The 14,153-nt window shown below is 33.5% G+C and overlaps 1 protein-coding gene across 7 annotated transcripts in view; it reads right to left on the bottom strand.

Annotated features, from left to right (window-relative positions):
• The window catches only part of HisT (Histamine transporter), a 40,381-nt gene that overhangs the window by 2,917 nt on the left and 23,311 nt on the right, over positions 1–14,153 (bottom strand). For all 7 annotated transcript variants that reach the window (XM_085192182.1, XM_085192181.1, XM_085192185.1 and 4 more), the window contains 5 exons: positions 5,895–6,119; positions 2,956–3,097; positions 2,128–2,327; positions 980–1,194; positions 254–359 (listed from right to left, as the gene is read on the bottom strand). In XM_085192182.1, coding sequence (XP_085048308.1) covers positions 254–359; positions 980–1,194; positions 2,128–2,327; positions 2,956–3,097; positions 5,895–6,119 — 888 coding nt within the window. The remainder of the gene's footprint in view (positions 1–253; positions 360–979; positions 1,195–2,127; positions 2,328–2,955; positions 3,098–5,894; positions 6,120–14,153) is intronic.

Here is a 14,153-nt window from a genome sequence, read left to right as displayed (position 1 = left end):
TCAAGTATGTTTTATCATTACAGATATAATAAATAATAAACATTTGTTATGTTAAGTACTTTCAATATAAAACCAAAACTCATTAAGAAATTGTTACACATTCAGCTAATGTTCCATTGCTATTCGAGGTAATGTCAAAGATGACATTAAAACTTTTACTAACTTTTTTATGTAACTAGATATTCAAAAGTATTTGTAATGCTTTAATTAAATAAATAATATTTAGATTTGACTTATATATCATTTGTATTACCTGCACACAAGCGTTCAGTATTCCAGAGGTAGTACCCTCGGGTTCCGGATAAGTGACTTCAGAAGCAAATTCGAAACCAACGGGCAAGTAACCGGCCATAAAGAAACTGCAAATGCAAAAAATAAACATTTCTTACAACATCATAAAACTCGTTTTAAACTTATTCCATATGCAAAAAGACACTTTACTTAAACATTCAAGGTCTAAGAGAAATATTTAAGCATTTTCCTGTTGTACAAACATAATTGTTTTATTCGTTAAATGATAGGAAAACCCAGATTAATAGTTTTCCATATTTAATTTTTATAGTTTTACTATACATATTGAGAATAGAATCATCATTAGAAATCAATCATTAACAGAAATCGATTTCTTAATTAAGACGATTGCCTTTCTCTGGCATGTCAGGTAAAGAAAGCCTAGTGTTATGACAATGCCTCCCTTAATTTAAGTGGTAGGTACATGGTGAACGAAGTATCTTAACCAACCACGGGTATCTAGAGACATTGTTCAGGGGGCACTGATTTTAGTTTTGAACTGATCTTTATATGTAGACATGTACCGGGAATCAAACCCGCTACCATCGCTTTTCAATCAAACGCTCTCACTACGTCACGAAAACTAGGCTCAATTTAGGTGATTAAATATTGTACCACGTTTGATGCTTTACTATGCAATGAATTCAATGAAATATTAATAATTATAAGTATTTGTCATTCAACTCACCCAAGAATAATGCTACTGAAGTAGACAACACCTATATATCCACAATCGAGAGTAAATGTGAATATAATCATGCCCACTACAGTAGCGGCGTACACAGCCAGTGTGGTTTCTTTAAAACGATGGGTTTTGTCCAGGATGAGGCCACATACTACCGACCCAACCATACCGGCCACTACTATGACTAGGCCTATACGTCCTGCATCTTCGTTTGCTCCCTGAAATAATCATTTAATTATAAATCTACTTTAAATATCTGTCATTCACTTACCATCACGTGGGTTAATAAATTTGAAATATATAAAATTTAATTTAATATACAGCATTAAGTGTAAATCAAACGGGATAGTCTCGAGGGTACTCTCAGGGAACGTTCCGAAGGATTAGTGAATAAATAGAGAATAAATATATATAGGAATATTTACGCAATTTAGTACGAAATGAAATAAAAACTTTTTATGAAGAAACAATAAAACCATACGTATCTTTAAAATTTCTGCTAAAAATAGCTAAATCAGTTCTTCCATCTATTTTTTAGAGTGACGGACAAGAAAAAGTGAAAAATACAAAAAAAATCTAATTCAGAACACTACTTTAAACTTTCTTATTAATATGGAATATACCTGAATCTATAAATAGACTGTAAGTGGATATCGTCCACTGGTTATGAAGTGCATTTGGAGAACTTTACAAATTTCACCTCAAGTCTGTATATTTGCCATGTTTTAATTATTCGGATAGGTAAAAATTTATTCACTTATCTTGAAATACAAAATAATTTTGAGTAGGGGTGCGCCTTATTAATTTAATTTAGAAGCTTGTATTTGGTCATAGATTTTTATATTTGACATGGGCACACAAGTGGGCAAAAGTTATAAATAGAGCTACACGCCTTATCTCAATTAGCAGGGTAGGCAGAGGTAACATAGTGATAAGACACTCAGTTTCGCGCACCGCCCAATTTTGCCCAAGACATTGCGTGTTGAGTGGTGGAACTTTAATTACAGTTTTATTAGAATCTCATGGAGATTCTTACAGGGCAAATACAAAAAAATTAAAAACAAGAAGCCCAGGTTTATGTCCTGCTGCGTTAAATTTTTTTACACATTTTCTAAAAATCGTATTAATAATATACTTTTATTAAATCTTACCGGATAATAAGTGAGCACTAATTCATTGAGGAGTGTCGATATAGCATAAAACACTCCGACGTTGAGGCCATAAGAAATGAGAAGCAGGATGTAATTTCTATTAGTTAGTAACTTCTTGATTGACTGGAAGAAGTTAGAGTCCAAACTAGAGCCGAAGTCTGCTGCTGCTGATGGTGGAGTCGCTGGTGCCGCCTTGAAGACTGTACACAAAAAAAGAGATTTTCCACTTATTTCGCAAATAGGAAAGAAAAAGGAGAGACACACTACTAAGATATTCTCTACTTTATATATTAACTGTGCTTTGTCTTGTTACCAGAATGAAGAAATGCAAATATTTAATTCCCCCAGGTGCGAATCGAATCTACAACAGTCATTTATTGTCAGACACTGTGTCTACTACTCCATTCTCTGTTTTGATGATTTATTAGAGCACATATGTATAGTTGTAGTGACTTAACTTTTGCAGTTCAATAGGTACCTACATAATGCAAATTTCCGGCAGGTAGGTAAAGATGATTAATAAAGATCAATACTAAATACAAATGTTATGTATCATTTATAAAGTAATTTTCCTAGTAGGTACACGTCTTACAACGATTTATCGTATCTTTAGGTATCTTTGTATATCATTCTAAGCTATAGAGGTAAATATAAAAGAATATTTTTATTGTTATCAAAGACGCCGTTGTAATTTTTTCATTAAAAAAACCATCACGCTTTATCCCTATCGCGGTAGCTAGAGCCTCTTTCGCCTCGTCCTCGGTGGGGCCTCAAGGTTTTAACGTCAGCTTCCTCCGTTGTATATGAAAAATATATAATTTTACTTACATAAAAGTATGAACACAAACAGCACGCTCGTAATGCCAGCAACGAGATAGAACATGAACTGTAGATCAGCTCCAATTTCTTCTACGGTACCCTGAGAACGTACTATCATAGGTGGCAGGAGGAACCCGAGGGCTACTCCTAGCTGAAAAGAAAATAATGTAATTATTACTAACTTACTAATATTAGAAATTTGAAAGTTTAAAGGATGGATGGATCTTTTTTCATTTTCATGCAAAAACTGCTGAATGGATTTTGATTAAACTTCACTGTTACATAGTTTATACATACCTAAGGCTTCATACAATATATGTAAAAATTTTGTATAATTTGGCTATAATATAAGAATATGTTTAAGCGGACAAAGCCGCAGATGGGCTGCTAGTAACTTATATACATACGTACTCGTAAGATATATAATTATAATTCTGGTAGTATTTGAACCAGTGTTCTTGGACATTACTTCTCATTCTGCAAGAATCCAGGCCATTACGAAATGTTGTCGGTAGATTGATATAATAATTATGTTAATTGACAGACGGATGCCACCTCGGTCTACCAAAAATGGATCCTGGTGTCCAAAAATGTATTATACTAAATAAACGTGATTAATTAATTAAAGAGTTTCATTTAAAATTCTTATTTATTGAACATTGTTTATATATGAGTAACGAGTTCAAATCCCACGTCATACATTGACTTCTAACACAACGAGAGTATCTCTGGGAATTAGAAAACAACATATAACGTTATCATAATATAGCAAGAAATAAATATTTATATAGCTTTAGAAACGAACAGTCAGCCAAGTGATAAAATACTTTGTTTGTATCGTATTATTGTTATCTTCAATACAAAGTTAATATGCATTTATGTGATGACATATACTTAATCACGATATTAGAAAATGACACATTCCAGTTGCTCATATATTAGGACTGTCTTATTAATTTTAAAATAAACCTGCGCCACGACGACCTCCTAACCAGGAGGTCGTCGTGGCGCAGGCGCTACGGTTCCCATTTAAAAAAATAAGATATCTTCAAAAGTGGCGCTGTACCATTTTAATATACTGAGTGAATCTATAAAATAAAACACCTAGGAAATACATGCATGCATTGCAATCGTAACCCTTCCTAGCGAAATTAAAGTTATTAGGACAGATGAATAAAATCACACCAGACCCACTCCCCCCCATGCTCAATTGGATAAGCGTTTCCGAATGTATTCGGCGTAATGGGATAATACTATGATTTGTCATTGCAACTACTAATGTAGTGTAGCGTCGCAAATGTTTTATTATACAAATGTACCAATACCATTGCATATATAGAGGGAACCTGGGAACCGAGTGTTAAGACACTCTGTTACCATTAAAATACTGCCGTTCCTCGCTTTTCGCCGAATTCTGGTATGGCGTGTTGGAACTCCATGCTTCGATACCATCAAAATCATATAATATCATATATTTCTCCGAAAAATCGTAATATTATTGTAACGGTGAGAAAAACATTTTTTTTCCATAACTATGTACTCTCAAACAAACCCCTTCTTCGCTGTACATTACGCGAGGACCGCGTCCCTTCGTTTCTTATCGCGTTTCCCCAGGCCCTTGTGGTAGAATTGGAAAAATAATTTCATCAACATATTATTATTTCACATTGTCCCCCCGAAAAATTACCATATGTTTATTGTTCGGTTGTCCTCGTGAAAATGAATGAAAAAACATTACATTTGAATAATTACATAGATACATACATTAAAATTGAAAATATACGTTATATACTTTTTTATCTTTTGCTAAAATAGTACATTTACGCTTATTTAGCATAGCTAGGCATAGTGTAGACAGAGTGAACCAACGCTGAGACATTCTGTTCTCCACTTTCTTTATAGTTGTATATAAAGATATCGAACAAACAAAACAATTTAAATATAATCATCCCTAATGGAAATCAAACCTACGACCATATATAACGGCACTGAAATAAGGTTAACGAAAAGAATAATATTCGCAATGTCTGTAAATCAGAGGGCCAAGTGATGAAACATAAACTTTCTTTGCGTTTAAAGGATAATGTAGTATTTTATATACATTATCCTATTACTTTATTAACATTTTATTTCTAAGACGGATCGCTATAATTTTTCTTCTATAATTAAAAGATAAGGGAAAATCCTTAAATGGCATTAAGAAAGATGACTGACGCTGACGCTACCTACCGTTGATGATTTATATTGCCATTTTTCCTTTACTTAACAAAATAAATGAATAATACAAATTATAGATATTAATAACAGGTGAGGTGTATTTCATATCTAGATATTATATATTTTTATTCGTCAGTAAAACGTACAGTTCATAAAAGTACCTGGAGTTCATAGAAGAACCTTTTTTAGTGGGTTTTAAATGGGGTTTACATCTTCTGCTAAATCTAAATCTTCTACTAAATTAAAGTAAAAGTACCTAATAGAAATCTTCTATTTTTACTTAAATTAATGTCATAATAGTTTTATTATATTTATTGTTTGTCCTTATATGTATCACTAGCGGCCCGCTCGCGGTTTCACCCGCGTGAACTAAGTTATTATTCATTTCTGTCTCCATGGCTACGTCCTAGTGACGTCTATGCAAAATTTGAGACTCCTAGCATTTGTAGTAACGAAGTTTCATACAAACTTTCAACCCCAAAAAACAACCCCTTAGGAGACGAATATTGCAAATTCCCGTCTTAGCGAGCACCTACGTCCTATAAGTAACTCCTATGCAAAATTTGAGATTTCTAGCAGTTGTAGTTTCTGAGATTTCGTGATGAGTGAGTGACCTTTCGATTTTATATATATAGATTATCATGGTCGATTTGTTTTTCCAACAATATTTTAATTTTACTAACAAAATCGTTTTTATTGCCAAGAAAAAGGAAGCGTACGTTATTTCTTACCTGGTTCCCAAATACACCGATACTACAAGCAGATGACACTTGATCAGCTCCAAACCAGACGGCGGCCAAGCGTGGGGGTACATTCAAAATGAAGACCTGTGATACAGCCACTACAGTCTGTCCAGTGAAGCCGAGCCAGAACATGTCTTGGGGCACGGAGAACACCTTGAGCCATGCGCCTGCGCATGTCCCAAATGATCCAATTATAGTTGTTATCCGAAGACCCTGGGAATAGAAAAAGAAAATTGTTAAGTCAGTAAAAAGCTTAAAAAAAATTATCAGCTTCACGTTGTATACAAAGGTAAGCAGAGGGAACCTAGTGTTAAGACCTTCCGTTACCTACTTTCCGCTGAATTCTGGAGGCATCGCATGCTGAGTGATGGAACTCAACGCCGAGCTTTGCGCCGACACCAGAGCGAACAAATCAAAATGTGAAATTGAATAAATATTCCATTTCCTCGAGGAAGAAATGAAAGTATACACGTACAGGGTACGAAGGTACAAAAGCACGTACACGTTAAAACCCACTACACCTGTGGTCAAAGTCGCATTGAACATTTTGAATGTGTTATACAAAACTCTTAATATTTTCCATTTCACCTCACATAAATGTTATTTGTTCAAATACTAAATTGATAGCTAAAGTAAACTTTTCGTTTCCATTGACTGATCCTCTCGCTACTGAGATCAAAAGGTCAACCATTAATTTCATGACTGAAAACCCAGTCCTTTCTTAACGTTAAGTGGATCGTTTCTCATTTCAGTATCAATTCCATCTTAGATTCTCATATTTTATTGTAGATTTGCTATCGAGCAGGCAATTTGTTACATTATTAGATGAATTAGATATAGAGTGGATGAAGTGGAATGGATGGGAATCAAACCGCGCTTCTAGTCAGATGCTGTGCCGCTGCGACACGGCTGATTAATTTACTTTGAAATTGTTCAATTATTAGTTAGTAGATATTATTGTTTTAATAAAATATACACATATCAGCTTCCCTATAGGAAATCATATTAAAAATATATATTTAAAAATAGAAACAGGTAATTTATTTCAAAAATTATATACGAGTATAGACAAAGCGCGGTGAGTTGTGTTCGGCGTCGAGTACTTTACCCAACATGGGAGGCGTCTTAACACTAGGTACCCGTTGCCTATACTGAATATTACGGGATACGGCGTGAAGTTATAAAAAACGTTGTATATAGCTTTTTTTAGCTTGAGGCTGAATATAACGGAGTAGACGGAGGAAACCTGGGAACCTAGTGTTAAGGCACTCCGTTTTCGTTAAGGCACTTCCGTTCTCCATTTTCCGCCGATTTCTGTAGGCATTACGTATTGAGCAGTGGCGATCAACGCCGCGCTTTGCTCTGGTAACGAATACTAGTGGCACCGGGCCAAGACGTCCTCAAAACAAACTCTTGAACTTTATTGTATCAGTATAGAAGTATGAATATACAATAGATAGATAATATGTATTAATATTATCGTATTACGTTAACAATTAACGGAGTTAAGTGATACTTCAATTTTCAATAACGCTCCTTGAAAGTTCAAATAAGAAAGTGATACAGAATTGACATGGAATTCTCGTTTCTCCATTTTTATCGTGGAAATTCCCAACCTTTTGAATATTTAAAATTCCTGATTAGGTCTTAGCAATCTTATAAAAAGACGGAGAGATCGTCGTGACGTGTCGGCTTGGCGACGGTTGTGGGTTCGATACTCACTTGGGGGAATATATTGTTTTCAAGTAGAGTAGTAGAGTTGAGTTCCGCCATTCAACATGCAATGTCTCCAAAATTGAAGTGAAAGTAAGGAATGTGTCTTAAATATGAAAATGTTTACTTATCTTTAAACAGGGAAGTTGAATTTCAGTAAAACAATAATGCTGTTTAAAATACATTTCAACAAAGTCACGACACCAATTACGAGTAATTTGACAATTATACTAAATTACCAAACATAATTTTGTAAGATATTTTAACTAACACTTCCACAGCGAAGATTAAAGTACTAATTACGTTTCCAATTTTCAGAAGATCCTGAGTTTGACGTGCTATTAACATTTTAATGTGTTTTTCCGCGTCTCTTGATAGATGCTTGTAGTCGGTCGAATAAAAATATTTAGATGGGCGGAATTATATTATTGTTTACTTATAAAAATAAATAATATTTAAGTAGGTATATGTTAGTATAATTTTGCAAATCTGTATGTATTTACGCCAAAAACAATGATGAAATGAAAGAGCTTATAATTAAGGCATAGTGGCATAGTGGTACAGCTTCTGACTGCAAATGACGACAATAGTTTATTCGATTTCCGCTTGATGAAATGAAAGAACGAGATAAAATGTAAGGCTAATGTATTTAATACTTTTATAAAATATAAAACAGTATACTGTATTTGTTTTTAGCATCTGCACCAATTTTTAAGGAAAACTAGTGTAGACCTTCTCTTGACCTGTATTCTTAAGTATGACATTGTAAATGCTCTTTGGCTTGAGAAAACATCTTAGCGCCCCTTTCGCTAGATGCAAACGTCATGTAGCTTGAAAAAAAATTCTAAAGAAATTAGATGTTTTTAATATGTTTGATGCATGTGTACGATGGTGATAAGTTCTATTCCCGCTTAGGGGGAAGCTCACATTTAACAATATTGTTGAATATTGTTTACCTGATGAAAAGTAATAGCATAAGAGGGAAGCATATAGGTTAGATAGGATAGGTCTAGTCTACCAACCAGAAGTGTCTTTCCGTATCTGTTTTTCACTTGTGGCGGAATTATAAGTTGTATTTAAAACATTTTTTTTATTCTATTCGCTACTGAAATATCTTTAATAGTATTTTCTATTAGAGAGTAAAATGTTCTTGTGCTGAAAATTTGTAGACTATTGTTAACTTTTACGCTTTAACAGAAAGCGAAGTGATTTCAAAGCGTCCAACTTTAATGGTGGAGATAGTTTGAGAGTCTCATTTAACGACACTTCGGAAATCTAAGAAATCCGGTCGTCTATGTATTGCTTTTATTGAAGTTTTAAGGGTTGAAATCCATTGTCAAGTGAACATATATTCGTATTACATAGACATATATATACATTGTACGGCTGCAGGTCTGGTGGATGGCAGAACTCAACGCAGCGCTTTACTTACTACTAGAGCGGAGACATAAAAAGAATTAAATAACGATAAAAGAGTATATCTCCACATATTTTACAATGTCTAGCAAACAAATTTAAACGTGTTACACAATGCAATTTGCTAAACGAAGAGACAATTTGCTTAAAACCGTAAAGAACCATTGAGTCAGTGAGTGAGTTACTAGCTGACGTACCGGAGTTACGCCTTACTAGGTACCTGACTGATGGAACACGTGTTGTGTTTGTCTTTTTCTACAATGTACATACAGTTTAATGAGACCGTCGTCGTGGCGCTCCTGCACAGAGTGTGATTGAAAATGTGACGGTCGTGGGTTCGAATCCTACTCGGAGGAATGCATTTTTATCATATGAAAGAGTAAAAGACCGCCCAAGTGAGAATTACACTCGTGCACGAAGAGTCTAGCTCCATATACAATCATATTTCACATACAATCTAATCGAATAGCATCTTCTATACATTTTAGTTATTTAAAATCATAATGTACAGTGATGCCAGCATTGTTTATACCGGTAAATATTACGAGTTACCAATATATTCTTAGATCCACAATAAAGTTGTGATCATCACAAACAAATATCATTCATTTCTAACAATGTCACATAGCTAAACGACAAACTCACAGTCTCCTTTCTTAAAGTCAGTAAATAAATTATTGGGACACAACACACATAATGTTAACATGCAAAAACCAACATATAAATACATACATTTATATCAAAAACTTGTATTTTTAAATAAAAAGAGGTAAATGTGAACGCACAGTTGTAAATTTAAAACGTGTTCGTGCGTAAACCGCTCCGGTAATTACTTACAATACGAGAACCCGTTCACTTGGGAGTTGGGGCAAGGAGCGTATAAACATTACTTGCAAAATGTTCGAGAAAGTTATTTATAATATATCATGTAATATGTATGTTTGTATATCTATATATATAAAATCGAAAGGTCACTCACTCATCACGAAATCTCAGAAACTACCAGAGCTAAAAATCTCAAATTTTGCATAGGAGTTATTTATAGGACGTAGGTGCTCGCTAAGACGGGAATTTGCAATATTCGACTTCTAAGGGGTTGTTTTTGGGTTTGAAAGTTTGTATTAAACTTCGTTACTACAAATGCTAGGAGTGTCAAATTTTGCATAGACGTCACTAGTACGTAGCCATGGAGACAGAAATTAATAATAACATAGTTCACGCGGGTGAAACCGCGAGCGGGCCGCTAGTATGTATATAAATAAAAGTAAGGATATTACATTTTCATTTGCGCGTGTGTGTATTTGTGTGTGTGTTTGTGTGTGTGTGTGTGTGTTTACGTGTGTGCTCGTGCGTGTGTGTGTATATATAGGTAAAATAAAAAAAAACATCAAACCAGAAACAATAAACAATATAAATATATGGTATTAACTTGCAGCTACTGCTGCATGTTTTTCTACTTCACTGAACACTGCATGAGGGTTCGTATTTCTGTCGGAGGTATAAGTATTTCTATTTATAAAATTTGTTTTCCCTAGTTAGACATATACTTGCCAATTATCGAAGGTTTTTTTATAAATACCAATGATATGAGATGCTAAAATACAATTTTACATTTATTTTGTTACAGTTTTATATTTATTTGCGTCCACAGGAGCGGCTGGTCTCAATATAATATGATTTAATAAGTCGCCAAAATAAACATAGATTTTCTTAATAATTATTATATTCAAATAGCCAATGTCAATTTAAATTAATCTACAAAGGCATTTTTTTTTTCATTAGCCAAATAAAAAACGTCCCTCGTAACGTGTCGCTGTGACGACGCTGGTGTAAACTTTTAAACTGAAACGAACAATTGCTGAAAGTCTGTTAGTTGTGTTATTTGTTCTCTTTGCATCGTCGTCGTCCAATACGAAGAGAAGTTTTTGAAAGAGTAGAGCTAAATTGCTGTGTAAAATTCCTAAATTCAAACACTCGTTTTTATCGAAGGAGGATATGTAGAAACATGTAAGGTTTAAAATAAAAAGTGTTTTATTTGTATTATATATTGTTTTATAGCACGTTTTTATTAGGTCGAGCCGTAACTAAGTAAATATGTAATAAAATCTAAGAATCTGAATTACACGCACTCTTGTGCGTGTAATTACTTATAGATACAACAATTAGGAAATTGTTGTATCACCATGATTCTTGAATATATATAGATTAAACTAAAATTAAAATAAATCAGCATCACGCTGTATCACGCACATAGCAGTGTAAGCAGAGTTAAGTAGTTGAAAAAAGTGGTTAAGTATCATATACGCTATTTTATACATTTTTTTAACTGTGGAAATAAAATAATGGAATAAATAAAATTGTACAGAGTAGGTTCATTCTTCATATCAAATATTTAAAAATATAACTATGGCGCTAATACCGAAATGTCCAAAATGTGTTATGTCGGAAAGTCTATAAGATTATGAAAGTTAAAAAACCTATATTTCAAAAGCACATCGTTATATTTCCTAAAGAAACTTCCAATGTTAAAGCTAAGGCTTCAAAGTAATAATATTACATATAAAAGTTCAAAATATTATAACACCGTTAAATGTTCAAAACAATTTCAATTTGCAAAATATTAAGAAACATTAGACATATCATTTCAAGAGGGATTCGTAAAATATTGGGCACCCGGAAATAAATTGTGCAACCCCAACTCGGACCCTTTCAAATGAGATGTTCAGGGAAATTTATCTTATGAGGACCGTTGTCTCATAATAGAATGAGTACAAGAAACATTTACATAACTTTAATTATATGAAATGTTGAAACAAATCCTTTTTTCTTGACTGTGATGAGGCAATAAGAAAAGTTACTTCCACCACTGTATTCCGTGGTCGGATGCAGGGGAGTCCTAGTTTTACATTCTGTCCCCCACTTTTACGCAGAATTTTTTTATATTGCTTGTTGAATGGCGGAACTCAATACCGCACCAAAGCGTACGTTAGAGAGCGTAGCGTAGCTTTAGAGAGTTGGTGACATAATCTTTTAATTATAAATAATGATAATAATAATTGTAATTGTGTTATATACTATAACGTATTTTTTAAATTTAAATTCTTTAAGTAACAGACATTTGAATAAACACAACACAACATAAATATAAGTAGCTACGTGCTCGACCTTCTCAGAACACGCTTTGGACGAAGTTGTTTTATACATAGTCTCTTACTTGTTAGCAATTTTGTTGTTATAGAAAAAAAAACAATCTGTATTGTGTTACGTTTCATAAAAAAATAATAAGCGAATATTACATTTTTTGTCACATATAATATGTTTGGGAGAAGAATGTGATGATTTTAATTTGATATTTAGGACACTGTGTCATTGTAGAGGCCGCCGCGGCGAGGGGGCACAAGGGTGTCAGTGAAACGCGGTGGTTGTGGGTTCGTTCCCACAGGGAGGGAATGAAATATTTAATATTGTAATTCTTCGCTCTGGTAACAAAGTAAAGCGCAGCATTAAATTCCGCCACTCGACATGCAATGCCTCAAAAATCAGTGATATATTTTTCACGGAAACGGAAGTTTTTTTTTAGATTCACGCTTAATGAAGCAGTGTTAAGACACTCTGCAGTTGTCCCACCACATTTAAGTTTATATTTGTTACATAAATAATGACTATTTTTTTATTTTCAATTCTCCTAAAACTTTGCACTCTTAAAAAATGTTAAAGTGACTAACTAAATCATTCTTTTCTTTACGACCGACGATTTTCACAATCACTAATGACTTTGATGAACTTTCAGTTTCAAATTTCGCTTCGCTTTAAGCAAACTGCAATATAGTTCCATTCTTTTTTGTGGGAAAAGAAAAAAAGGTATTTGATAAATCGAATTTTACCAGAAGTACTCAAATGGCGAAGCGACTAAACGAGAGTTCGCAAAACTTGTACCGGGACCGTTCGCTGAAGCTGCCGTCATTTTTAGTCGAAGCATTTTGGTAATTTTGAATGCAATATAAAACTTTTAAATTGTATTTTTTGTCGCGTTCAATTAATTAAACTTATAATGGACAGTGGTTGTGGTGGCACTTATAATTATATATTTATTTTTACTAAACAATGTTTCCCAGGTAAAATTAAAAAATATTTTAAACTAGCAACCCGCTCGCGGCTTCGCCAGCTAGAACTACACAATTATGTATTAAGTAATCTGTATTACCTTCGTGTGTAACTTACAGACAACGCTCAACCGAATTTACTGGATATAGAAAGTAATTACTGGAAAGAATTTACTGGATATTTGGCAAAGTTTCTTGGGAATGCTATGGTACTACTAAGAAAGCATATCTCAAAATTCCTACAGGAAAACACGGACCACATGTATTACACAAAGTTTAGTTAAAATAATAATAAAAATTAAAATCTTAAAGTTTTAGAATCCTCGCAAACGAAATATAATATAAATTACTTGCAAAAACATTTAATATAAAGTAAAAACCTAATCTAAAGAAAGACAAATAAAAGTCAAATAGCATTCATTCCGCGATAAATTACTTATTTAGATACATAATTATTATAGTCGGATATTATAAGGAAATGAAAAATGAAGTCAAGGCAAGCGTGAATATAATTGAGATATACCTACATTATAATCATTTTCCTTGCTCTGGTCCCAAAACAAAATAGAGAACGGAGTGTCTTATTCTTAACACTAGGTTTCCTCTGCCTTCCCTGCTATATTTAGAATACCTAAACTTTAGAGGCAAAAGATAGCTACTCTTTCTTTAGATTTTTAAAACATTGAATATTTGAAATTCGGTTTAAAAAAAATAGTTTTGCTTTCTAGGATACTTTTTAATTACTGTTGACGTTGTCATGAAAGTATCCCCGGAAGAAGTTTCTGAAATTATTTCTACAATCTACCTTTTTTTAAATGTTATATGTTTAAACAAAAAACTACTTCCAAATGATACTAATTCGGTCTAAGGCAGACCTTGGATACCAAAAATAGAAGTCATGGAAATAATCGATTCCCCCGAGAGGGAACCTGTAACCGTCGCGTTTACAGTCAAGCACTATGCCGATACGCCATGTGGCCTTAAAACAGTTATACAATAGCCATATACAGATTTA

Source organism: Heliconius melpomene, chromosome 10 (genome assembly GCF_056956725.1).
Source record: "Heliconius melpomene rosina isolate 202511_hmr_F chromosome 10, ASM5695672v1, whole genome shotgun sequence".
Classification (NCBI taxonomy): Eukaryota; Metazoa; Arthropoda; class Insecta; order Lepidoptera; family Nymphalidae; genus Heliconius; species Heliconius melpomene.
Note: the sequence above shows the minus strand (reverse complement) of the source record. Positions and strands in the feature narration are given on the sequence as shown.